Source organism: Eleginops maclovinus, chromosome 8, assembly GCF_036324505.1.
Source record: "Eleginops maclovinus isolate JMC-PN-2008 ecotype Puerto Natales chromosome 8, JC_Emac_rtc_rv5, whole genome shotgun sequence".
Classification (NCBI taxonomy): Eukaryota; Metazoa; Chordata; class Actinopteri; order Perciformes; family Eleginopidae; genus Eleginops; species Eleginops maclovinus.
This window is the reverse complement of record NC_086356.1, coordinates 852,345-879,853: the sequence shown is the minus strand read 5'-3', so window position 1 is coordinate 879,853 and position 27,509 is coordinate 852,345. Positions and strand designations below refer to the sequence as shown.

At 38.8% G+C, this 27,509-nt stretch overlaps 4 protein-coding genes across 7 annotated transcripts in view; 2 read left to right on the top strand and 2 right to left on the bottom strand.

The window, feature by feature from the left end:
* Window positions 1-1,972: 1,972 nt before the first annotated feature.
* btc (betacellulin, epidermal growth factor family member) lies at window positions 1,973-9,787 on the bottom strand. Of its 2 annotated transcripts, XM_063889586.1 has the most exons (6): window positions 9,563-9,776; window positions 9,141-9,244; window positions 8,121-8,228; window positions 5,766-5,886; window positions 5,486-5,632; window positions 1,973-4,845 (listed from the first exon to the last, which is right to left on the bottom strand). In XM_063889586.1, the coding sequence occupies exons 2-6, from the start codon at window positions 9,166-9,168 to the stop codon at window positions 4,701-4,703; spliced, it is 549 nt and encodes a 182-aa protein (XP_063745656.1). In that variant the 5' UTR covers window positions 9,169-9,244; window positions 9,563-9,776; the 3' UTR covers window positions 1,973-4,700. The 2 variants fall into 2 exon arrangements, with proteins under 2 accessions (XP_063745656.1, XP_063745655.1); XM_063889585.1 differs by lacking the exon at window positions 9,141-9,244 and having other exon boundaries at window positions 9,563-9,787.
* Window positions 9,788-11,811: 2,024 nt separating this feature from the next.
* On the bottom strand, window positions 11,812-13,076 carry gng10 (guanine nucleotide binding protein (G protein), gamma 10). 2 transcript variants are annotated; one of them, XM_063889591.1, is made up of 3 exons: window positions 12,866-13,076; window positions 11,999-12,135; window positions 11,812-11,924 (listed from the first exon to the last, which is right to left on the bottom strand). In XM_063889591.1, exons 1-2 carry the CDS (start codon window positions 12,944-12,946, stop codon window positions 12,010-12,012), a joined length of 207 nt encoding a protein of 68 aa, XP_063745661.1. In that variant the 5' UTR covers window positions 12,947-13,076; the 3' UTR covers window positions 11,812-11,924; window positions 11,999-12,009. The 2 variants fall into 2 exon arrangements, with proteins under 2 accessions (XP_063745661.1, XP_063745660.1); XM_063889590.1 differs by having other exon boundaries at window positions 11,812-11,908.
* A 2,096-nt stretch (window positions 13,077-15,172) lies between these two features.
* On the top strand, window positions 15,173-18,341 carry nxnl2 (nucleoredoxin like 2). Of its 2 annotated transcripts, none has more exons than XM_063889588.1 (3): window positions 15,173-15,306; window positions 16,016-16,319; window positions 17,138-18,341. In XM_063889588.1, the coding sequence occupies exons 2-3, from the start codon at window positions 16,018-16,020 to the stop codon at window positions 17,304-17,306; spliced, it is 471 nt and encodes a 156-aa protein (XP_063745658.1). In that variant the 5' UTR covers window positions 15,173-15,306; window positions 16,016-16,017; the 3' UTR covers window positions 17,307-18,341. The 2 variants fall into 2 exon arrangements, with proteins under 2 accessions (XP_063745658.1, XP_063745659.1); XM_063889589.1 differs by lacking the exon at window positions 15,173-15,306 and adding an exon at window positions 15,318-15,347.
* Window positions 18,342-21,864: 3,523 nt separating this feature from the next.
* Window positions 21,865-27,509, top strand: part of csgalnact1a (chondroitin sulfate N-acetylgalactosaminyltransferase 1a) — a 31,686-nt gene continuing 26,041 nt past the window's right edge. The window contains exon 1 of the mRNA XM_063888801.1: window positions 21,865-22,074. The gene's annotated coding sequence lies outside the window, so the exon portion shown is untranslated. The remainder of the gene's footprint in view (window positions 22,075-27,509) is intronic.

Sequence of the window (27,509 nt, the reverse complement as noted above, 5' to 3'; positions counted from 1 at the left end):
GTATTATTCAGGTTGTTTCTTTCATTGTCGTCCTTCTGAAGGTCTTCCTGTGATCTCGTGCATCCTCTGTAGTTCTTTTCCATCTCTTTGTGCATCTCTTTGAAGCCGCCTATGTCTCTTTCACCATCTCGTTTTGCATCATATTTAGCAGACATGTTGAACATCCCTTCAAACAGAGGCCTCCTCCCCCCTCTGTCCTCTTGGCTCTTCAATAATCCGTCCGTGTTTGTCGCCATGGCTCAGCTGTTGGAGGCAGCAGCGTTCACACATACCAGAGAACAGCTTGAGCTGCAGACACTCAGAGGAGGGACACTAAAGTCACACTCAGAGGAGGGACACTCAGAGGAGGGACACTAAAGTCACACTCAGAGGAGGGACACTAAAGTCACACTCAGAGGAGGGACACTAAAGTCACTCTCAGAGGAGGGACACTAAAGTCACACTCAGAGGAGGGACACTAAAGTCACTCTCAGAGGAGGGACACTAAAGTCACTCTCAGAGGAGGGACACTAAAGTCACACTCAGAGGAGGGACACTAAAGTCACTCTCAGAGGAGGGACACTAAAGTCACTCTCAGAGGAGGGACACTAAAGTCACAGTCAGAGGAGGGACACTAAAGTCACTCTCAGAGGAGGGACACTAAAGTCACAGTCAGAAGAGGGACACTAAAGTCACTCTCAGAGGAGGGACACTAAAGTCACTCTCAGAGGAGGGACACTAAAGTCACTCTCAGAGGAGGGACACTAAAGTCACACTCAGAGGAGGGACACTAAAGTCACAGTCAGAGGAGGGACACTAAAGTCACAGTCAGAGGAGGGACACTCAGAGGAGGGACACTCAGAGGAGGGACACTAAAGTCACAGTCAGAGGAGGGACACTCAGAGGAGGGACACTAAAGTCACTCCTACGCCTCATTTAAGGTTTCATATCCACTTCCCATCTTCTACTGTCATTACAGAGTTTTAAATTACACTTACGAGTTTACAGAGGGGAATAAGTACTCAGAAATTGTACTTAAAACACACACACACACACACACACACACACACACACACACACACACACACACACACACACACACACACACACACACACACACACACACACACACACACACACACACACACACTGCTATCTTTCCTTTATCGGCCTCGGACACACCCCTCATATAGAAACTCTGCATTCCTCAGCTGTCCCTTTGAAGAGTGAAAAGAGGTCAGAGATCCCGACTCTGTAAACAGCCCGGAGAACAGAGGAGGCTCTGAGCAGAGGCAGGACGTTTGGAGGGTAAGTCTGCAGTGTGTAAACGCATTGTCCTTCCAGTGTTTCCTGAGTGTATACATACAGCTGCAATACAAAGTGTGTGAACCAGTTTTCTACATTAATTTGTCATAAAATCACAAGTTCAGACAAACACAAAAATAAAAAATGTTGCTTTTAATTTATATATAAATATTATTTGTATATTTTATTCTTTAAAGCAAACATTTGATTGTAATTTTAGCCATATTTCATTTTATTGATATAATATTGTATTTCTTTATATTCTTATTTACCCATTTCGTTCTTTTTTAATATTTCTTTAATGTTTTATTCATAATATTAAAACATAATGATCTTATTTTCTTAACATATTTATTTGTTTTATTATTATTTTGTTAATGTTTTATTATGATTTGATCTATACAGTTGTATTTTATTCTTGTGTTAATCACTGCTATATTTATTGACTTGTATTGGTTTTCTTGCAGCTGTATTTTTAAATGAGTGTACTCTTCATGCTTTTTGAGCCGCATACATTTAGGCAGTCAGGATTCTGCCTCTGCAGAAATGAATAAGAGTTGGCAGCGTGCTTAAGGATTCAATTCTGGGACACCAGGACCATAGCGAACCTGCAGAGATGTTCAAAAAAGGCTTTTAAGAACATGTAAAAGCTCAGCTGGTGGCCCCGAGAAATAAAGTCATCTGTAAATACTGGCTTTGAGTCAGAAAGGTCCTTTATACTTAGCCAATTATTGTCATTTGAAACAGATCCAAAGACAGTCAGACACAATATAAATTCCTCCTTGTCAACAGGATTCGGTTGCATTATGTCAGAGGACGATACTGCTGTGTGTACACACCCTCACAGGAATCTGTTCTCCATAACAACACCGTAAACACAGGATCACAAGGAGCTCAATCACATGTGTTTGGGTTTGGATTAAAGGAGCGTTCAGCATCCTTTGTACGTCAATTATTGACCTCGCCTCACCTTGAATTCTGGCAGGAAGTCGTGTTTTTGTCATGCCTCAGCTGTTAACGAGCATTGCGTTAAAAAGCTTGATGAATCGGAGTAAATGGGGACTACGTTACACAGTATATCTTTTCACACAATGAATGCATTCAAATTCAAATAGTTTTCTATCTAGATCATTATTTTAAATGACTATTGAAAACACGTTCATAAACAGTAGTCACACCGACCAGAAGCGCTCCTGCAAAAGCATCAGACAGTTTAAGTGTTTTAAAATAGCACAATTTGACCAAATATGCAGGAATTTAAAACAGCTTCACAATCGTGCATTATAATCAGAGTCACATCTATCCATATGTTCATTATTTGACTTAAAAACATGCATTTAATACAATTATGCATAAGAAATACTGGGGATTAGCGCTCCTACACAAGCGTCAGACTGTCAATGCCCCAGTGTTTTAAGTAGTATGATTTTTAACTCAAATGCACATGTTTTGCTGCTGTTCAAAGCCGCGTTATTTACTTGAATTAATCCAAAATGTGAAATAAAACTTTTACTTTCAAGGCATGCAACAAAAGAAAAGCTTTCCGCACAAATTCAAGGAGTTATGGATATAAAAAAGGTCATCTTTCCCTTAGTGTTGCTTTAAAACTCTTGTAACTGAAGTGCTGTGTTTATGGAGACCTTATCTCTCGCCGGTTTCTTGTGAACTTGAGCTCATCGTGATGAAAACAGTCTGAGGTCGCGTTGAGCAACTCTTCCTAACAACTCGTAACAATCTCTCTGAATGTGGGTTTTATCACCTCCTCTTATCTGTTGGAATAGTTTACAGCACACATTCAGTAGACATATTTATTGAAAGCTGCCAGCAGGAGCACACTTCACTGCCTCTTCTTTCTACATTTAGATGCACATTTTATAAAAGCCCAGTGGAAGGCTGGCAGTTTTGGAAAGCGTCTGGTACAGTGAAGCCCTCTCTCCTGCACACACTGGCTCGGCTGTTCCTCGTCTGCAGCTCGGGTTCATATATAAATTCAGAAATCCTCCGGCACAAGTCCTCCTTGTCCTCATCTAACCCTGAAGTCCAGACTGCTTTTAGACCAGAAGGCTCTTCTTGCATCGCTAACGTCGATGAGTCCGTGAGTTCATACGGAGACAGACGATGTTTACGTGCTAATATTTAAATAAACGTGTCTCCATTCGGGTACCTTAGGACCCTGCATGTCGTACACTGTAAACCCTTGTGCAGTGAGTGAATTTTCCACTACCTAAGTAGATAGCCAACGTTTGTTAGTTAGCTTGGTAGATATATAGCTAACGGTCGCTCACACACACGTGTTTAGGGGAAAGGTTGCAGGTGAAATAGGGTGACTTCACTTGACGAACTAGGGAAGCTGCACCTGAAGTGACGGTAGGCGCTCTTGGCTATTAGCCATTTGGGAACGCATTTAAACTGCGACTCAAACTTTGAGTTAGAGTCACAAATGCAGCTTTCTTGACTGAGCAAGAAAAGGATAAAACGTAACCTTTGCAAAGGAAAAGCCAACAGCAGAGAAGGCTAACGGTGGCTAATTTGTAGATAGCCAGCATTAGCTAGTTAGCTTGTTAGCTATATATCTAACAAGCTAACTAGCGATTGTTAGCTATATATCTATAGTTAGCTTGTCAGATATAAAGCTAACGATTGCTAGTTAGCTTGTTAGATATATATATCTAACAAGCTAACTATAGATCGGTAGCTAAATCGTTAGCTAAATCCAACAAGCTAACTAGCGAACGTTAGCTATATATCTATAGTTAGCTTGTCAGATATAAAGCTAACGATCTATAATTAGCTTGTTATATTTAGCTTACAATCGTTCACGCTAATCTTAACGAAAGAAGTCCATGTTTGGGGAAAGTGGGCTGAGTTTTCACTTCAGAGATAACGGAAATGACCGATTTGTACCGGAATAAATCACAGAAGACCTTTGCAGTAATTACACATCTCTAAAGCTCCCCAGGTGATACTAGACCGACGCCAACCGGGCTTATTGTCTCCCACAAATCACAACAACCTGACCATCTGTTCTCCCCGGCTGCCAGCTGCTGTCACATCTTCTCCCAACATAGCAACACCTGATGAGCGCCCTGCAGTCCGCACGGTTGTTGCTTCACAGTGTTGGAAAGAAAAGTTCCTTGCCAACAGGTACGAACTCTCCGAACTCGTGTTTATCATCCTGTTTCTGCTGGAGCTTCATCACAGCTTCAGACACTGGTGCCCTTTTAAGAGAAGGGTGCAGACTCCTGTGCTGCTGCTTGATCTTCATCCAGAAAAGGTCCCTCCTCCTCCTCCTCCTCGTCCTCCACACAAAGGACTGATGTAACCATGAGACAAAAGGCAGCAGCTGTCACATGAGGGACAGAAATCCCTCGAATGTAAACACTTCCCAGACTGGTGGTCTCTCTCACACACACTGGTCACACGGCATTGGTGTGTGTTGGCTCTGAGTTTGACGCTAGCGTTGTGTGTGTCCCGCTGGTGTCCATCATGCTGAGCTTCTCCGAGCCATTCCTCGGTTCCTCTCGTCGCCGTCGTCTCCGCCAACACAACCGGCACCTCCGACTGACGGAGACAGAAAGGTGTTAGCGTTAAAATGCACCAGAAATGAATCATGCTAGTAAAATAAGCTATCTGTAAAATAGAAGTAAAGCTGATTTAATTGTGTACTAGATAGTTTAATTCATCATTTTACTCAATTTAAGTAGAATTTACTCTAAAAATATACTTTATAAAAGCTTCAAATTACTTCCTAACTTCTTTGTTCTGTTTTTTTTTCTTCAGCACGGCTGTTTAATCAAATACACTCAAAAATTCCACATTTTTTTATATTTTGTTTGTATTTATGGGCTTATAAACCCTACCGTAGCGTTTGAGATCTATTTTATTGAGCAACAAATGATTTTGGGGGAAGTAAAGAACTTCAAAAAGCTGCAGAAAAATTTCACAAAGAAATACACAGAAATATGCAAACGTGGTAAGGTCTTAACCCAATGAGAGATGGTTGAATGCACAGGTCAATAGGTTCAGTCACTTTAGAGTCAGATGCAAAGTTTGAAGGCGTAGAAAAGATGTGAAGGGCTAAAATGTTCTTGTCTTTATGCTAAGCTAAGTCTCCTGGCTCTAGTACATCTTTTAAAGGCATCTAACTTGCATCAATAAAAGCTTATTTCCCCAAATGTAGAACAACAACACAGGAGCTTACTGTGAACAAATACAGATGAACACGATGAGCAGAATGAGGAAAACGAGCCCTGCGATGACGCAGGCGATTATGATTTCTCTTTTCTCTCCGATCCGCCAATCCAGGTCCAGATATTCACACCTGGAGCCGATGTAACCATGCTGACACCTGAGAAACAGGAGGACAAACAGAATCCTTTGACGGTGTTTTATATCACAGACAATACAGCCACACTTATCTGTCGTTAACTTTGAGTTGAACAGGAAATGCTCATTATCTCCGTGTTCCTACAGCCTCTCACCTGCAGGACGGGGCTTTCTGCTCTTTGATGTAACGACACTCCCCGTGGATGCAGTAGTTTGTCAGTTCATCGGGACATTTGGAGAAGTGTCCATTCCACTGCCCGGTATCTGTCGTGTTCACTGCAGAAATAAAGATGATAAGCTTTAATCCAGAGGTGTCCAAACTTTATTCACCGAGGGCCAAATACAGAAAAATATATACGAATGTCTGGGCCCCTTCTTAGTGTACATATCGTCTTGTGCTTGACTCATATTTAAGTACAATATAAGACAAGCACAAGTTTCATTTGTGGGTCGTATCACATTATCCTTTTGAATTACCTGAGGGCCAATTTAAAATAGCCTGTGGGCCACATTTGGCCCCCAGGCCGTAGTTTGGACACCCCTGCTTTAATCAAATGAGTTTCAGGATGATTGTGGTCAGTTTAAAAATGTCATCTGTCAAAGTTTGCAGCAAAGTCTCCAACAATGCATCCCCAAAACTCTGCTTTAGCTGTCATTGAACGTGGGAATCTGAGAGTTTACAAAGGTAAGAAACATTTAGCTAAACTGCTTAATCATGGACTCGGAACACAACAAATATAAAGGTTAATTCAGGTGTTAGTTAATGTTAAAATAACCTGCTTGGTTAGTTGGAGTTAGCATAAAGAGCTAGCTTATGTTAGCTTTCAGACTGTTATCGTTGGAGGAAAACTGGGATAAAAACAGTCACTGAGTGTCAGCTAAAGTCTGCTGTAGGGGTGGGAATCAGAGTTTACAAAGGTAAGAAACACTTAACTTAAATGCTTACTCGTGGATTGAACAGGCTAGTTTATGAATAAAGAATGCTGTTGCTGGTTCTTTAGCTGAAAGAGCTAGCTTGAAGTAGCTTGAAGTAGACCCACTGGACTCATTTTTGACGTTAGCTTTCTAATTGGACAGCATTTGGTGGTGGACATCGGATGTCTCTTCTTTCTAGAGGTTATTATTTAGCATTAGCTTTGTTGATTTATTGTATTGGAGGCTTTATGCACGATATATGTGGTGTAGAAATGCAGGAAACATGTTGTAATGTACATCTCCTGTCCCTTTAGACCCCTCGCTAACTCTCACATGCCGAGCTATTCCTGTAACGTTCTGTCAGCTTCTTCTGCGACTACACCCTCACCTCCTGGCTCAGTATAAATAGTGTGCAACACGATCCAGAGAGGAGTGATGAATCATTGCTGGGAGAAGCTCAGTGTCGTTAACCACGTGTCTCAGTCACCAGCTGAATGAAACACGGTGGATAAAGTGAGTCTGTCCCTTCGGTTTCTTCTCCACAAACACTTCCTAACACGGTTCTGCTCGTTGGCCCTGATACTGAACTCCTGACCCCTGAACTCCTGATGCTGAACTCCTGACCTGAAGTGACTCATAATGCTGGTTATACTACAGGCTGCCGCTGCCTTCACGGCTCAGCCCATTATCTGTGAACACGAGCTCGTAAAACAATCCTGCCGCTCCGGAGACATCAATGGGAGCGCTTCAGCTGAAACTGAAACTCGAGATCGGGCTTGCTGCTGTTAGCCTCGTGTTGAAAAGAAGAATATCTGCTTACAAAGTTTGAAGGAATACTTTGGAGAACAGGAAGCAGTTGATGGATTGTTTGCTGAAGCTACAGCCAGGCGTCAGTTGATTTAAACTCGGTGTATATGATGCATAACTTAAAGATCTATTGTTCCATAAACGCTGTGTATATTTTTATATTGTTGGAATCTGATACTATAGTTTTCCTTTAATTTTCATTGGTCATTATGTTCCATTTGATAAGTATTACTATGTCTGGACACACTGCTGGTTTGGTAACAAAATCATTTCCCAAATAAGGATCAATAAAGTATCTATCGTTTGCACTCCTAGTTATACTGCACACATTATACCATTCATACTATTTTCTCTGATATTTACAATTACATTTACATATATTACAATGTATAACCCTTCCTTTTTAACAGCCTAATTCCTCTTACTGCGTTTATGCAAACCCCAAAACAAATCCCTCGTATTAAACCGAGTTGGCAATAAACCTGTTATGATTCTGGTATTAAACACACAGATAGTCAGAATACAAGAAAGCAAAGCCTGTGTCTAAAATGTTGAACTATTCAGGTGACATTGATCTGTTTTCAGTGGGAATAAGGTCTGTTTTTCTCCTTGTGATGAAGGTAGTGCATCAAAGGAAGACTCAAACTGTAAGGATTTGAACGACAGGCCATTACTTCCAGGACGAGGCAAGTTGGCGGCTCTTGAGAGAAAATCCTGCAGCTGAATAAGAGAGGTGGAAAACATTACACTCGTGTATGGTCCAGTTAAAGCGTCCTGTCCATGTCTACCTGTGCAGTTGTCTCTGTTGCCGTGGTGATGACAGATGGACACGGTTTGATTGGCAGACGCTTCGCTCACATTTCCGCCGGCTAGACAGTATTGGCACAAAGCCAGAGCTGCAGAAACACACACAGATAAACACACGCAGGTAAACACACGCAGGTAAACACACACAGATAAACACACACAGGTAAACACACACAATAAGGAGAAGGAAGGAGGAGTTTCTACCCATAGTTGGTATACTGTCAAACACTTAAGATGGCAATAGACAACATTTCTACCTCAGCTTATCATTATCAATATATTGAATGCTTAATGTCTGCAGACAATTCATTCAATCAGAGTTTAGATACGACATCTTTTCTGTCTCCTTTCAGGTTCAAAATCACCCTTTCACAATAAAAGCCCAAGACTTAAACACCACTGCTTCCTAGAGATCCTTCCCTTAGAGGTTACTTAACAGAATGTCTGCTCAACATTTTAATTAAAGGTCATATCCTCTCAGATCTGCTGGTTTCCTCTCTACAGCTGTTCTTAAATTGAATTTGTTTGACTCTAATTCAATTATAATTTGCATTTTTACTGACTATTGTCTTCTAAAACACCCAGATTCTGTGCAGTCTCTCTTATTTGAACTAACCTCTGGATACCATTAGGTAGAAATGATGTTTTTCTGCACTGTTTATAGGATCTACAAAGGAGATGCCAAAGAAAACACATGATAACAGTTAAAGAAAAGATGCAGAGTCATGACTCCAGCCGGCCTTAAAAGGTAGGAAATGTTCTCTCAATCACGCCCACTTTTGTCTTTCTGTCTCTCTCTCTATCTCACACACACACACACACACACACACACCCTTCTCTAAACCATGTTGACCTTTCACTCTCAGAGCAGATATTGCCCCGTCATATTAAGCCCGCATTAGGGAAGCCTGTGACTAATAACCTCAGTGGAAATATTGCAGATGTATCTACTCAATCATTAACCGACTCCAAGGTCTAAATATAGCTCACTGTCTTCTGACCTGCTTTACTTTGAAGGCACATCGTCATGGATGATGAAAAAGTGCGGCAACAGTCAAAACAAACGCAAATCAGGCCTTTTTTTACACATGGTTGAATGTTGTCTCTAGATCACCAAAAACAACAAACAAAACATTAGATATTAGAACATTACATAGACTTTAAACAGGTTATGTAATGTCATGGGCTTAAATCATCTCTTTAATTGAGCAAATTAATGAAAAATGACCTCTAAAAGCACGTTTTAAATGCAGTAATTATATGTGAACATGACTCTAACATCTCTTTTGGGATTATATCATTTTGTTATGAAAAGGAAAAATCTGAATTATAAATCATTAATTCGTCCCACGGTGGGGAACTTCCCGGTGCAGATTAAAGGCACATAAATATAGTGAGCCAACATATTTACTGAGGATCTTACCTGTGAGGATCCCTGCGTACAGCCTGATCACCTGAGCCATCTCCTCACTTTACAATAAATAAAAAACACAATAATCCAAGTTCCATTGAGAAAAAATGGATAAATCAGAGGTCAACGACCTTTGGAAAAGGTGTGGAAGTTCCCCGTGTGTGTGTGTGTGTGTGTGTGGCATTGTGATCCTGCATTACAGGCAGTCTGCTTCATAGTGAGCCTTTAAAGCATGAGTGCAAGTGTGTGTGTGTGTGAGAGTGTGTGAGGATTAAAAAAAAGGGGGTGGCACTGAAACCCAACTCCTGGCTCCCCGCCCTCCTTTAAAGGAGACTCAGCAGGTTATTTCCTGCTCGAGAACAACTGCACCTTTCATACCTGCCCTCCTTTTTAAAGAGTGAAGCAACAGGTGGAACACATTCACAGTAAACAACAGGCGGGTTTATTTATTGACTTAGTTTGAGGACTCTTTAAAGTAGAGACTCTACATACTGATACACACCTGAACATCAGCAGGAGAGGACTCTTTAAAGTAGAGACACTACATACTGATATACACCTGAACATAGCAGGAGAGGACTCTTTAAAGTAGAGACTCTACATACTGATATACACCTGAACATCAGCAGGAGAGGACTCTTTAAAGTAGAGACACTACATACTGATATACACCTGAACATCAGCAGGAGAGGACTCTTTAAAGTAGAGACTCTACATACTGATATACACCTGAACATCAGCAGGAGAGGACTCTTTAAAGTAGAGACACTACATACTGATACACACCTGAACATCAGCAGGAGAGGACTCTTTAAAGTAGAGACTCTACATACTGATATACACCTGAACATCAGCAGGAGAGGACTCTTTAAAGTAGAGACACTACATACTGATATACACCTGAACATCAGCAGGAGAGGACTCTTTAAAGTAGAGACACTACATACTGATATACACCTGAACATCAGCAGGAGAGGACTCTTTAAAGTAGAGACACTACATACTGATATACACCTGAACATCAGCAGGAGAGGACTCTTTAAAGTAGAGACACTACATACTGATATACACCTGAACATCAGCAGGAGAGGACTCTTTAAAGTAGAGACTCTACATACTGATATACACCTGAACATAGCAGGAGAGGACTCTTTAAAGTAGAGACTCTACATACTGATATACACCTGAACATCAGCAGGAGAGGACTCTTTAAAGTAGAGACTCTACATACTGATATACACCTGAACATCAGCAGGAGAGGACTCTTTAAAGTATACGCTTCCTTTCTGGAATAAATGAATCACAGTATTTTAGCTCTCCTGAAATGACCAGCAGATGGCAGAGTTCTACCTTTTCCTTTAATTATTAAATGAAGTCTTTCACCATCTCCTGAAATCTAAAATCTAACTCTTGCTTAACTTATATAAATGTGTGATTAATCTAGGTTAGCATGAGGAAAAAAAAAAAAATTTTTGGTCAGCTTGCGGGGGGGTGGGTGGGGGGCGCAAAATCTCGAAATATGGGTTGGGGCATGTTCATTTAATTCAATGAGGGTTTTATATCCCATGCTTTAAAAAAAAAGCATGGGATATAAAATGGGGGGGGGCGCCCAGGGCGTACAGGGAGGGAAAGGAAGTGAGAAAGTGGAAGGCATCTTTTGGCCAGAGACTGATTATTTGCTTTTGATTTTATGCAGATTTTAAATAAGTAAACTAATCATATCAATGTGTAAACACTCTTAAATAGACCCTAAAGCGTGCTGATGGGATCCCCTCCCACACTCTGTGATTCATGTTTTATTTCTAACATCTAAAATCGCCTTTAGCTCGTTATTAAAGTCTAACATCTCAAAGCTGGGAGGCAGCGAGGCTCTGAGCAGAAAGTCTGTGCAGCTTTGAACAGGAAGACCCCGTTTCCTCTCTCCTAACTCAGACTGAGCGTCAGGAAGCGCACAGATTCCTAAGCGTGATTTGCGCTGTAAACATCCGCCTTTTAAAACACACAGATAATCCCTGTTGACTCACAGAGATGATAATACTGCAGCAGGATCTTTCTGTAAATGAAGTCTTATAGGAAGTGTGTTTGGTGCACAATGCAGAGACGTTTTGATTGTTAGTGGTTAATTGCACTTAATGTCAGTTGATTTGGATTAAAGGGTCAGCTGAATGAACTGTAAGTTATTCATATTTAAAGTCTTATTTAATTAAATAAATGTATTATTATGATTATTATGTTAAAGAAAGCAAACATACAAACAGTAATGAGATTAAAGCAGACATTTATTTGAACAATTCAGTGTTTTTTTCAAAAATGATTACAAACTAAATGATCCTCTTCAAGTCTCCACTCGTTCCTCTCCTGCAAATAAAGACACCTGTTTTTATTCCTCATTTGAAATTCTGCTTCCTTAACAATAAGCAGTACCTTACACAAAGCTTTACTCCTTACTGGGTTTAGCTTCACACCACGGCGCAGGACCGTGGTTCTCTGAAGGGGTTGCTCCCGGTGGGAACCCCGACCAGCAGAGCGTCTTTGGCTGCGTTCTGCAGACAGAACTGCTGCAGCTCCGCGGCCGCCTGAGACACCTTCACACACCGACACAAAAACACAACAAGTACTTTTTTAAAACCTGATCGACAGAAAAGGTCAGAGGATTCCATCGACACCAAAAATGTCTCAATAGCTTGTCAGGAACTTCCCTAAAAGTCCAAAGTGAACAGAATAATAATGGAGAAACATCAATACCAAATAGCCTTACATATTCAGATAGTTTCTGATGAAGGTTCTGTAAGTGTTTCAGCTCTACTTGTAATATTAGGTGTTTAATCTATAAGAAACATCATACTTTATAAGCACTTTGCATGTTTTTGTAAGCAGCAAATCAGTTGTGAAAGTAGGATTAAAAGCTAAACGGATTAAAGGAAGCAACGTGCCGAACAAAAGACATTTCTCCCCAAATAAACCCAGTGAATTTACGAAGAATCAGTGCAGAGACGAGACATTACCAACAAATCTCGAGTGCAAAAAACACATTTGACACGCGTATGTCTTTATTGTTTTACTTTAATGTATTCCTAAATGTTTAATTGGTAAATGATATGCTGCAGAATGCATCTAAAGTGTGTGTCAACATAAGGTTGAAACATTCTGTGAAGTGGAAGTGCTTTAAGAGGAGGAGAAAATGGCCCAAAGATGAATATATGAGCAAACTGTAATGCATTGAATCTATACACAACGCAGTCTGTGAAGGAGGTAAAGTAAAGAAAGCTCAAACTCTTAAATTCTTTATATTTGTAATGTCTTCTCCGTGTTTACCTTGATCCTCTCCACGCTGGCCTCCAGCTTCAGTTGCTCCACCAGCCGTCTCATGTTGGATAAGTTAGAATTAGAAGTCATGTTGCTGGAGACGTTTCGGGCAGAGAGAGTTGGTTCTGTGTAAAAAAAAAAAAGGAAAAGGAAAGTCCCGTTCAGTCTTTCAACACAGGAGCCGAGAGCAGGAAGGAAAGGCAGCGAGAGGAGAGGAAGCGTCTCCTTCCAAACAACCTCCGTCCACTTTTCCGAGGAAACAAGGAGACAAGGAGACAAGGAGGCAAGGAGACAAGGAGGCAAGGAGGCAAGGAAGCAAACTGACCTCTAAATACCTTTAAATCTGTTTTACTTCTGTGATATTATAGAGTCTCTACTTTAAAGAGTCCTCTCCTGCTGATGTTCAGGTGTATATCAGTATGTAGAGTCTCTACTTTAAAGAGTCCTCTCCTGCTGATGTTCAGGTGTATATCAGTATGTAGTGTCTCTACTTTAAAGAGTCCTCTCCTGCTGATGTTCAGGTGTATATCAGTATGTAGTGTCTCTACTTTAAAGAGTCCTCTCCTGCTGATATTCAGGTGTATATCAGTATGTAGAGTCTCTACTTTAAAGAGTCCTCTCCTGCTGATGTTCAGGTGTGTATCAGTATGTAGTGTCTCTACTTTAAAGAGTCCTCTCCTGCTGATGTTCAGGTGTATATCAGTATGTAGAGTCTCTACTTTAAAGAGTCCTCTCCTGCTGATGTTCAGGTGTATATCAGTATGTAGAGTCTCTACTTTAAAGAGTCCTCTCCTGCTGATGTTCAGGTGTATATCAGTATGTAGTGTCTCTACTTTAAAGAGTCCTCTCCTGCTGATGTTCAGGTGTATATCAGTATGTAGCGTCTCTACTTTAAAGAGTCCTCTCCTGCTGATGTTCAGGTGTATATCAGTATGTAGTGTCTCTACTTTAAAGAGTCCTCTCCTGCTGATGTTCAGGTGTATATCAGTATGTAGCGTCTCTACTTTAAAGAGTCCTCTCCTGCTGATGTTCAGGTGTATATCAGTATGTAGTGTCTCTACTTTAAAGAGTCCTCTCCTGCTGACGTTCAGGTGTATATCAGTATGTAGTGTCTCTACTTTAAAGAGTTCTCTCCTGCTGATGTTCAGGTGTATATCAGTATGTAGCGTCTCTACTTTAAAGAGTCCTCCTGCTGATGTTCAGGTGTGTATCAGTATGTAGTGTCTCTACTTTAAAGAGTCCTCTCCTGCTGATGTTCAGGTGTATATCAGTATGTAGAGTCTCTACTTTAAAGAGTCCTCCTGCTGATGTTCAGGTGTATATCAGTATGTAGCGTCTCTACTTTAAAGAGTCCTCCTGCTGATGTTCAGGTGTGTATCAGTATGTAGTGTCTCTACTTTAAAGAGTCCTCTCCTGCTGATGTTCAGGTGTGTATCAGTATGTAGTGTCTCTACTTTAAAGAGTCCTCTCCTGCTGATGTTCAGGTGTATATCAGTATGTAGAGTCTCTACTTTAAAGAGTCCTCCTGCTGATGTTCAGGTGTATATCAGTATGTAGCGTCTCTACTTTAAAGAGTCCTCTCCTGCTGATGTTCAGGTGTGTATCAGTATGTAGTGTCTCTACTTTAAAGAGTCCTCTCCTGCTGATGTTCAGGTGTATATCAGTATGTAGTGTCTCTACTTTAAAGAGTCCTCCTGCTGATGTTCAGGTGTGTATCAGTATGTAGTGTCTCTACTTTAAAGAGTCCTCTCCTGCTGATGTTCAGGTGTATATCAGTATGTAGAGTCTCTACTTTAAAGAGTCCTCCTGCTGATGTTCAGGTGTATATCAGTATGTAGCGTCTCTACTTTAAAGAGTCCTCCTGCTGATGTTCAGGTGTGTATCAGTATGTAGTGTCTCTACTTTAAAGAGTCCTCTCCTGCTGATGTTCAGGTGTATATCAGTATGTAGTGTCTCTACTTTAAAGAGTCCTCTCCTGCTGATGTTCAGGTGTATATCAGTATGTAGTGTCTCTACTTTAAAGAGTCCTCCTGCTGATGTTCAGGTGTATATCAGTATGTAGTGTCTCTACTTTAAAGAGTCCTCCTGCTGATGTTCAGGTGTATATATCATATATCACAAAAGAAAACGAGGATTTTCAACCTGGATTTCATCAATCTTCTGAAACATAAATTAAACACAGATTTTTACTAAATAATACTTTGTCTTTATTGTTAAACACACATTTAATTTCCCAAAAATATGTCCTTGATATAAGTAACTACCTGTAAAACATGTAAAGGTGATATTTGTTTTTCTACCCTTATTTATCGGTAGCGTCCCCTTTAAGAAAACTCTGAGCTGCCGGAAACCGCAGTAAAGTGTCGCGCTGCAGCCGCGCAGTGACACTTTCATAGGAACAGCTGACCTGAAACCACATGGATGAGAAAGTAGATCCTGGATCAGCTAAGGTAAGTAAGGAGCTTTGCAGATAGGTAAACACCGCAGGAAGGTAGGACACAGACACACCAACGCTTAAATATGAGCTAAACATACTTAAATGCTGACTTTCTGCGGGGCTGGTGTAAATACAGAGTAGAATAAGAGGTTTAATCGCGTTTACTCTTGTTTTGTACTGATTACGTTTTATTTCCCCCGTTTTCCTGTGACCATGTGGTTTTCTTAAGAACACATTAAGTTAAGTAATTATCTTAACATATGACAGGATTAATTCAAACCTTTTATTCTCTATATGTATTCCTTGATAGTTAGGTTAATTATACTTTGTCTTCCCAGTATATTAAATCAGTGTCTCAAGGTAACAGGCATGTGTTTTTCCAAGATACATTTATTTTTATTTATAAAACCAATTGTTTTGTTTTGATTTCAAATTAAAAGTTCATCTCGAAATCTCCGGAAAACCAAATTGGTTTAAATCTGATTTTATTTTTTGTATATATGTGAACATTTGTCAATTTGTCAAATAGTATATGAATTATTCTACGTATTTTTTGTACATTTAAATTGGGTGTATATACTTTCTTTTCTTATTTATTAGTATGAAATATTTTCTTAAATTATCGTTATTTTTACAATTGATTTCCTATTGTTGTTTATGTTTGCACCATCATAACCCAAAGCAAATATGTGTACCTGTCATGTTGACCTGTGTTTCTGCAGACATGGTGGAGGTGTTTGCCGGGCGGACCATCCTGAACAAAGAGGGGGAAATCGTGGACCCTGAGGAGGCGCTGAGGAACAAAGTGGTGGGGATCTACTTCTCTGCAGGGTGGTGTCCGCCCTGCAGGGACTTCACCCCCATCCTGTGTGACTTCTACACAGAGCTGGTGGAGGAGAGGGAGCCCGCCGCTCAGTTTGAGATCGTGTTCGTCTCCTCTGATAAGTCTGCTGATGATATGGTGGAGTATTACCACGACATGCACGGGGACTGGCTGGCTCTGCCCTGGACAGACGACTACAAGAAGTGAGTGAAGTTAGATCTGATGGAATTAAGTTTAGTGTTTTATTTATGAAGTGCATGATTGGGTACGGAAGCCCTAAGGTCTCATAAAGTAGTCAGAACCCTTTTTATCAAAAACATTTTCTGGATAATGTAGTTTTTTTTCCTCAATAGTAAATTTATTTTTCTCGATATTATTATTACAAATGATTCTGAATAAAAACGATCTTATCAGAAAATGTATAGAATGCTAAATAATGAATGATTTAAAAAATGTATCTGCCCTTGATTGTCCTTTATTTGTCTCATTAGGATTTTACTCTCTTGTCCTCTAGTCTGTTACATAAAACGCTCAGCAGGGATTAGGGTCAAGAGAAGGACAGACAATCCGTCTACAGCTGAGACTCTGAGAGTTTTCTGTTTGACTTAATGTGGCTTTATTTTACAGCAAATCCTTAGATATCTGATGAGAGTTAAAGCAACACAGAAGAGAGAGGTGCAGGAATGAGTCCTTAAACCCTGACATGTTAACATTTAGCACTTCCTTACACCTGGTCTGGAAGTCAAGGGTTTTCTGAATGTGGTTTTGGTTGTTAGTTTCTGCAATTAATTATCCAAACTCTAACGGAGAAATCCCATTGGAGTTTTGTGGAGGGAACCAGGGAGATGCTGCCTTCAGGGTCCCACACAGAAACACGACATCACTGTTCTCTATAGTAGACAGTAGACAGGTAGAGCATAACAAACTCAGCGTATCTCAGATCTGTCCTTATATCAAAAGCTGCAGTTTTCAGCTGTTTTTTCCGATATTTATTATGTCTTTGTGTCTCTTTTATGCACAGCGAGTTGAAGCAGCGCTACAAGATCACGGCGGTCCCGAAGCTGGTGATCGTGAAGGAGAACGGGGACGTGATCACGGAGAAAGGACGGAAGCAGATCCGGGACAAAGGGCTGTCCTGCTTCAGGTCCTGGCTCGACGCCGCAGAAATCTTCCAGAACTTTAAGGGGTAGAAAACAGGGGAAAACATCCACTAATATAATATATTTAAGCTGCTCTCCAGAGGTCTGAAGAGGCAGCAGACCATTGAAGGGATTTGAAAGAGCAATATTTCTGGTTCATAAAATTCAGCTTTTTAATCAAATTTGTCAATTTTTCCTGTTTTTAGAAAACTGAGAAGAGAGTTTGCAGACTGAAGCCATAACATTAATTCATTTCCTAATTCAACGTTCAGTTGGACAGGCAATTAGAAATATAGTGGGCCAAATGAAACCATTACATCAAATCAAATGCATTATTTTCTCTATTTTATATACAATTCCAATGATTCCTTTTGTGCTGGAAAACTTTAACAATACCAGTTTGAAAACCATTAAAAGATCTGTATATTTAAATTGATTTGATCAGATCTGGATTCTTCAAAATACATTCTATGCACTCTAAAAATTATTCAAATTAAACAAAGGTAAAATCAAACGTTTGGATAAAAAAACCAAAGTCCTGCTTTGATTAAGGGTGTATGTTTTGGAGAGCTGCTTCAGAGGCGGAGGACCCGGCTGTCTGAGTCCGTTTACAGGACGTTTAGAGACAGAAACTAATCCGCCCGACGACACCGGCGGAGATTCAGATAAAAAATGAACAGCAAAATGTTCTAAATAAATGTGAGATTGCAGCTCAGGGTGGAAGAGGTTGAGATGTTTTGAAGGTGAAACTAGCAGGAAGTTGGTTTGAGTAGATATGGATTCATTCTAAGGGTTAACATCCTATGCATTTGAACTTTAACCTCAGGCTTTTCCATCATTTTATACCTTAAATACTCCCTGCTTTAAGGAAAGTGTGCATTAGTTTGAGTCATTTAAAGCTGTACCTCATTTAAAAACATGTCCATTATTGGTGTTTATAAGCTTATGCTCTAATTGAATACAGCTTTTATTATATCTTCTTCTTTTGTATATTTAACTCGTAGCTTTGAGCTGCCTGTATATTTTTGTATTTCTTTCTCTGAGTTGTTGAGGCGGTTATTATTAAAAAGGAGATGTATATTCTGAGGTTATTGTTGTGTGTTTATGCTTCTCATTTAATGGCACACAGTGATTCCCCGGTGTCTCGTTAAGGTGCAGAAAGCCCAGAGGACGATGTTTCCTACGTGTTTGCACTCTAACATCATCAGGACTAATTCTCTTGTTCCCTGTGTAGCTGACGCCGCCGTTAGCGCCTTGTTGTTTACAATAAGATTAACATGTGACCAAAGCAGTTAGGCAGCATACCAGGTCATAGCAGCACATAACTTTAGATTCCAAATATTATGCAATACTTTAAAAAAGAATCAAATCAGATAAAAACATTTAAGACAAAATAATAATAGTTATTAAATAATAAACGTTCAGAAAACTTAAGAATACAAATAAGAGTTATTGAATTAAAATAACCGGTCATAGCGGAAAGAGACAAACGAATAAACAGGAAATTAATTATATTTTTAGTTTGAACAAAAAATATAATGAATAAAAGTTCTTTAATAATAAAATAATTATTAATTCAAATTATATTTTTTCATTAAAAAACAATAAAATGAAAAAGAAATGAAATAAAAAAAACGTTTATAAAAAAATAAATATGATAATTCAAATAAAGAGCGGCATTTCATCCGCTGTCTCGCTTTGTGCTCGAAACATCCACCTGCAGGAGGAAATACCGCTTTGTGAGATCAGGTTCTGCAGGTCTTCAAAGAAATCCCTGAGGTGTTGCTTCTCCTCCGCTCGCTGCAGGTGTGAAGTTCTCCTCCGGTGGGTTCAGGTGTGTTTGAGCTTCTCCTCCGCTCGCTTTCAGGTGTGTTTGAGCTTCTCCTCAGGTGGGTTCAGGTGTGTTTGAGCTTCTCCTCCGCTCGCTTCAGGTGTGTTTGAGCTTCTCCTCCGCTCGCTTCAGGTGTGTTTGAGCTTCTCCTCGGGTGGGTTCAGGTGTGTTTGAGCTTCTCCTCCGTTGGGTTCAGGTGTGTTTGAGCTTCTCCTCCGTTGGGTTCAGGTGTGTTTGAGCTTCTCCTCGGGTGGGTTCAGGTGTGTTTGAGCTTCTCCGCTCGCTTCAGGTGTGTTTGAGCTTCTCCTCCGCTCACTTCAGGTGTGTTTGAGCTTCTCCTCCGCTCGCTTCAGGTGTGTTTGAGCTTCTCCTCGGGTGGGTTCAGGTGTGTTTGAGCTTCTCCTCCGTTGGGTTCAGGTGTGTTTGAGCTTCTCCTCGGGTGGGTTCAGGTGTGTTTGAGCTTCTCCTCGGGTGGGTTCAGGTGTGTTTGAGCTTCTCCTTGGGTGGGTTCAGGTGTGTTTGAGCTTCTCCTCGGGTGGGTTCAGGTGTGTTTGAGCTTCTCCTCCGTTGGGTTCAGGTGTGTTTGAGCTTCTCCTCCGTTGGGTTCAGGTGTGTTTGAGCATCACTTTCATCACATATCTGAGGAGTGATGCAACCTTTCAGAGTAAAGGAGAATGTGAAAATGAGGCATTAAATAAAAAACCATGAACTGGAGAGAGCTTCACTGATCTCTGAATCATTTATTCCCCTCGTGCTCTTTAGTGGGAGTTGCAGTTTCATATTCTACCACCTGGGAGCGCTGCTGGGTCATATATGAGATTATGGGGTTGGGTATTTTACAATTGTTCCTTCAATTGAAGGTGTTTGCACTTATTAGACACAAGCTACTATTCAAAGGAGGGTAATAATTCAAATCGAATAAATAATAATAATAATAAGTTCACCTCCTAGGCCCTGCTGTGGTGCCCTTGAGCAAGGCACCGGACACCTCCAATCCCCCCTCCCCATTGCTCCCCGGGCGCTGCACAATAGCTGCCCACTGCTCCTAGTACTAGGATGGGTAAAATGCAGAGGACCAATTTCACTGTGTGTGCTCTGCTGTGTGCATGTATGTGACTAATAAAGAGGGTTTCATCCTCCCATTCTATCTATTCTATCTATCTATCTAATAATAATAATAATAATAATAATAAATGTTCTGTTATAACTCTTTGTTCAGGAGTCGTGTAATAATAATAAAACAATGATTTAAAAACAAATACAAAAATAAAAACATAAGTAATAATACCATAAAAACAGTATAATATTAATTATAATACAAATACAAATTACATAAATAACTATAATAATAATAATAATAATAAATGTTCTGTTATAACTCTTTGTTCAGGAGTCTTGTAATAATATATAAAGTAATCAGAATAATGATAATAATATTAAGAAATAATTGTAATAATACTACGATGATTTAAAAACAAATAATACAAAAATAAAAAACATAATAACAAGTAATAATACCATAAAAACAGTATCATATTAATTATAATACATATACAAATTACATAAATAACAATAATTAATAATAATAATAATGCGTTTTATTTAATGAGCACTTCTCATTGTACTAAAACCCCTTTTACATGTCATGTTTTAAATTAATATAATGTTTTAAATGAATATAATGTTTTAAAGATCACTTTACTCAGGAGTCTTGTTATAAATTGGCACCTTGTTTTAAACAAAAACTATTCAAAGTAAAAACGCACAAAGGCAATTTTTCCTCCATCTTCTTCTTGTACTTCCCCCCCACTGTGTGACTGTAATGAGTAAATTAAATCACGAGTCTTCTCATAACAAGCAGCAGAAGCCCCCAGGATCCGGTCCTTCAGATCTGATGTGCGCCTGCTGCAGCTTCCGGTGCAGTTTATATCTCATGTTGACTCCGGCTCTTTAATTGGAGTCAGTTGGACTTCAGAAATGAAAGACAGTAGTGTTTCCTTTAGGGGGTCTTACCCACTAACAAGGCCGTCTTTATGTGAGGGGGGGCGGGGAGGGGAGGGGAGGGGCGGGCATGCGCTCCGGTCAAGCACTCCATGGGAATAAAGAGAACTTCCGGTGTAGGCCTTCACAATAAGACGCAGGTGAGTGATTTTATGTTAAAGATTCAGTGATAAAACGTTTATTTTGTTGTTATTTATAAATATATTTGTTTTCCTTCACGTTCTTTGTTTAATTTATACTGTATGTAAATCATATTTTGAACAAAACACATAAACTAAATAAATGAACGAAAAGTAAAAAGAGGAACATACTGAAGTTCTTCTCAAATACTGTTAGTGACACGCTCTAGACTAATGACTTAAAAATGTCAGACAATTATATTAATTTCTCTTTTATTAATGTAATAAGTTTATAAATAGATGATCAGTCTAAAACCCCCAAAAATATTCAGTAATGTTTTTTATTTATTGGTTCTTTTTCATTACTATTAAATTGTATTATATATTTATTTGCACATTCACTTCGATATATAAAGTTATACTTTTTTCCAGTAAATTTAAACACCACAAATCATAAACAAAACAACTTAATTTTGTTTAAATAAAATGCAAAATAATAATAAAAACAATATTCAGTTAATATATTATTTAAATAAAAAAGTAAATCTCAATATTCTTTACATTATTTGTAATAAATTCCAGTTGACTTGTTATTCAAATAGATCCCTCTCTAAAAATCTGCACAGCCCTCCACTTAAAATATAATACACTGCAGTTTCTTTGTTTTATTTTGAAGGCTGCCCTCCTCTACTTCCGGTGGCGTCTCCACGGAATGCTTCACCTTCTCTCGGATACAACAGGCGCTCAGAGCCGCTCCTGCAGTCCGGTGTGTGGCGGAGGACCGGGCGGAGGAACGGACCACAGCACCGGGACAGAAACACTCACACAGTCCGGAGGAGGGACCGGAGAGACGGCGGGGCGACTACCGGTAAGAGAGCCCGGTGAATACAACCGTAAAGTCTCACATGTGGCTTCACAGTATTGCAAATATCACCCAGAATCTCACAGTTCCTCTGTGATGAGTTTATCCTCATCATCCTCAGCGTGCTCACTGTTGGCTCCTGTGTTGCTGTGTTTATGGGATGTAGTTCAGCTACTTTCTGTCAGAGATGTTGGGGAAATACAGCTTTTAATTGCAATTAAATCAAGTATTTCTACCCATAATTCACTTTATGGACACGTTTTGATTTTGACAAATGTGATTATAACCTGCTTTTGTTTGGTTTAAGATGTATTCATACATCATTTAGCTGCTTTATGCGAGAAATATTGGCATTTACTTGCAATTAAATCAAGTATTTCTACCCATAATGCACTTATTAATGATCATAACTTGCTTTTTAGATGTTAACATGGCCTGCTTGTTTACTGCCATAGTTCGCTCTATTATGAGGACATCATTTAGCTATTTTTCCTTGAGAAATATTGGCAAAAACTGCTTTTATGCCAGTATTTTTACCCAAAATGCAAACAATGACATGAATAAATGTCAATATTCGCTGCTTTTTAGTGTGTTTAAGTTGCTTCAGAGACATAATTAAGCTGCTTTTTGTCAGAAATATTGAGAAATAATGCTTTTAATTGCAATTAAATCAAGTAGTTTTTACCCACTATGTACTTTATACTCACTTTGACGGTTAAAGCAAGAGCTGTTGAAGGACTGTTTATTCATCTATTCAGTGGGAACACGCTACCTGTCATATTTAACTTTAACAAAACACTCTTTTTGCAAATTAGATCAAAAAGCAGCCGGTTTTTAAATCTGTGACTCACTTTGAAGCAAAAACCGCCCACCGTAATTTCTCCTGCGTAGACTCAGATAAAAAAATTATGACCACTCAGTGAAAGTGCAGTCTTCTCACACGCACACACACACACACACACACACACACACACACACACACACACACACACACACACACACACACACACACACAGGAACATGTTTGTAATCCTGCTCACTGGAACTCTGGGTCTGCAGCGTTTTGTTTTTCTCATATTTGCAAGAATGGAAGGGGAGATTATGTAGGATTTGAGCCTGTTTTGCAAGCAGAGTGTGTGCGCACGCGTACACACACACACACACACACACACACACACACACACACACACACACACACACACACACACACACACACACACACACACACACACACAGGGTAGATCACTGTATGTTCCCTATATGAGTGGAAACAATGATGTGATACTTGATGACATGTATGCGTGCTTTAAATGCCTGGGAGATACAGTTGCCCCCTTTAGTAAATGCTCAATACTGTGTGTGTGTGTGTGTGTGTGTGTGTGTGTGTGTGTGTGTGTGTGTGTGTGTGTGTGTGTGTGTGTGTGTGTGTGGAAATCAATTATATAATTGAGCGGAGCTGTGTATCGCCTGCAGGCCGTCTGTCACACACACTCTCATAAAGCAGGTTCATTATCAGCAGAAGAAGAATATTTACCTGAGGGGGAATCGGGTTAAAGTAGTTACAGTACAGTAAAGTGTCTAATAAAATATACAAAATAATATGTATTGAAACATAAGAAATGAAAGGATAATGTGCAATAAAGATAGAATTCCAAATGGAATAAAATATTAATATAAACGAGTTAATTTAGAAATTTGAAAAATATCCAAAATAACAAAATCAGTTAAAAAATATTTATTTAAAGAAAGAATTTAAAGAAAGAATTGCAATAAAATAAGAAATAATGTTCAATAAAAGATTGAATTTAATACAAAATAAGTATAAACATCCAACAAGTCAAAATAATGTGACATACATCAAAATATTTCAATATAGAAATCATTTAAAGCAGAAGTGAAAATGTTTAAATGAACTTAAGTCAAAGGAGACATGCAGCCATGAAACAGGAGGATAACATACAATGCACATATTTATTTAAGCACGAGACATTCACATAGAAAGGATCATTAGAACGATTCATCTTTCCGTTTATTTAAGTTATTTATTTTCCAGATTTTTTTCTTGCAAATTCTCACTTTAACTTCTTGTGTTTTTATTAATATTTTGTTTTGTTTTGTCTCTTTCTCTATTGTCACAAAACCCCGGGATCAACACAGTCTTCTGATTTTAATATTCAGAGGTGTATTAGTTTTGATTAGTGCTTAATTGCACGGCTCAGTGATTGCACAGTTTACCTGCTGTACACCTCAGCGTGCTGCAGAATCGACCCGGTGTAAAGGCATGGTTTAACTGCAGGGAGAAGAGGAAGGAAGGATCGCTCGGTAACATCTTTCTCAACTCGCTGTCAACCGTCGGGTCGTTGCTCAAGTGGGAGATTGCAGACGTGGTGATGTGGTAATAACTGCAGGTGAAACGAAACACATTTACAGTCTGCTGTCGATTAGTTTACCCGTTCTCCGTCTCAGCTGTTCCAGCGTCTCCTCTCGTAGAATCCCAGCAGCGGCACTGGGAGGATCTCCATCCACTCTGAGATTTACTGCTCCGTAATTAGGTGGAGATGAGCTGAATGGAACTGTGGTGTTTTTTATTGTGTCGTTCTGAATAAGGGAGTCATTTCCCCCCCCCACACACACACACACACAATGTATATATCCAGCACATTGTAGGATTGGGTGGTGGCAGTTCTTCTGTCACTGGTTTATGGAGGAGATCAATGTGTTTCCTAAAGGCGTGGGAATGCATATACTCTTCCCTGCTGTTCAGTTGGATAGAAATCAGAATAACACTTTTTAACAAATCAGAACAACAAATTGGTCTTTTCGGGACTTGAACCGGTGACCTACTGGTTCCCAAGCCCCCCATGTCCCTGGCGCCACAGAGAGGACCGATCCTTACGATTCAAAGATTGCATTGCTCTGCACCTCCTCTTGTTTTTATAAAAGATGATGTACTTTGATTATCACTACTCACTGGTTGGTTAGCTGTTGTGATTGGTCAGCTGCTTAGAGATGTCCCGCCCCTTTGCCTGCCACTACAATGTGTTGGAGCGCCAGCCAATAGGAGCGTGAGAGTGACATAGTGATGTTCAGGAAGCAAACAGAGGAGTGAGTGGGAGAGAAAACACAGGCATTTGAGCCTCTGCAGACCATTTACATGCACTAAAACCTGTATAACACACTACAGGAGAGGGAACACCAAAACAGTATGTTAGGGTCTCTTTAAGATACATGTATATGCACAGTATGATTGATATTGCATTAATTAAGGTTCAATTGTTCAGGAAATATCAGGAAATAGAGAAAATCTGTCGACTATTTAGGTAATCTATTAATCTATTAATTAAAAGTTTCTTTTAGTGTGAATATCTGTTGGGTTTGACTGACAAGACACGTAGAGACTTTTCGGACACTTTAATGACCATATCATCATTATTTAAAGACCTTCTTAATGCCATAATGGCTCTTAAATACCAAGATCTCCTTTATTTCTCAGTTTAATGTCAGACTTAAGTCCATTTCTGCTGGTTTCTACGGACAGAACAAGACATTTAAAGACATTTGCCAGGATTTTTGTTCAGTTTTCTGACCTTTTCTGACCAAAATGTAATATTTCATGCAGAAATTGCTCTAAAATACGAAGATTTTCATCATTTCAATCAGAATATTTATCTGTCTCTACATCTATCAATCTTTGCTGTATCTCTACTGTCTGCTGCTGCTGACCCAGTTCCCCGCGGGCCCGGTTAGAGCTTCACATGATACACTTCTCTGCAGAAATGGCAGCACTTTGTAGGGGAAAGGGGGGAGGAATTGGGGGAGAGACGAGGGGAGGGGATGCATGTTAACACGAGCCTCTTGTATAGGCTCTCCAGATGGCACGTCGACAGGAAGGGAAACCGGCCCCTAATGAATGGGAGGCAAAAATCACCTGAGGGGACAGGAGGCATCAAAGGAGGCTCCCTCTCTCCTCTCCCCTCTTTCCTCCCTCCACCCTCCTCCTCCTCAGTGGTTCCCCCTCGTAAACCTTCATGCAAAGCTGCTTTATCAGCTCTTTACATCTGTGCATGCTCCTCTAAACACGTGTGCACGGTTTCGATATGGCATGAGAGACTGTGATGTTAAAGGGAAGCAAGAGATGGGTTTTAGACACAGGTGGTGAGGAAGATCTGGGTTTGATGAAGAGGTGGGATGATGAGGAGGTCTGGGCCTTGGATGTGATGACTGGAGGTGGATGGGGTGGAGCATAAACACCTGAAATCACAGCTGACTGCAGGAGAGAGGAGGACAGATTTAAAGCTTGATGATTGGCTGCTGTCTAATTGCAAAGCCTTACTTTTGCTTTTGTATTTATTATTCTTTGTATTTATTATTATTTATATTTATTATTCTTTGTATTTATTATTATTTATATTTATTATTATTTATTATTATGATTATTATTCTTTATATTTATTATTATTTATTATTATTTATATTTACTATTATTTATATTTATTATTATTTATATTTATTTTTATTTATTTTTATTTATTATTTATATATTATTATTTATGATTATTATTATTTATATTTATTTTTATTTATTTTTATTTATTATTTATATATTATTATTTATGATTATTATTATTTATATTTATTATTATTTATATTTATTATTATTTATTTATATTTATTTTTATTTTTATTTATTATTATTTATATTTATTATTCTTTATATTTATTATTATTTATATTTATTATTATTTATTATTTATTTTTATTTATTTTTATTTATTATTATTTTTATTTATTTTTATTTTTATTTATTATTGTTTTTATTTATTATTATTTATATTTATTATTATTTATGATTATTATTATTTATATTTATTATTCTTTGTATTTATTATTATTTATATTTATTATTCTTTATATTTATTATTCTTTATATTTATTATTATTTATATTTATTATTATTTATATTTATTATTCTTTGTATTTATTATTATTTATATTTATTATTATTTATATTTATTATTGTTTTTATTTATTATTCTTTATATTTATTATTATTTATATTTATTATTCTTTGTATTTATTATTCTTTATATTTATTATTGTTTTTATTTATTATTGTTTTTATTTATTATCTTTATATTTATTATTATTTATATTTATTATTCTTTGTATTTATTATTATTTATATTTATTATTATTTATATTTATTATTATTTATATTTATTATTATTTATATTTATCTTAATGAATCCCCCCTTCGCCTGGTTTTTCTCCCCGGAGAACATTCCTCTTTCTGCAGAGCGACGCTGCGGGGCAGGTTCAGACAGAGCTCACATTCACGGAGGCCAACGTGCACATGAACGCATCCTTGACCTGTAACAAATACACCCCCCCCCCCCCCCCCCCCCCCCGAGGGTAGAGACGGACAGGCCGGATAAACATGC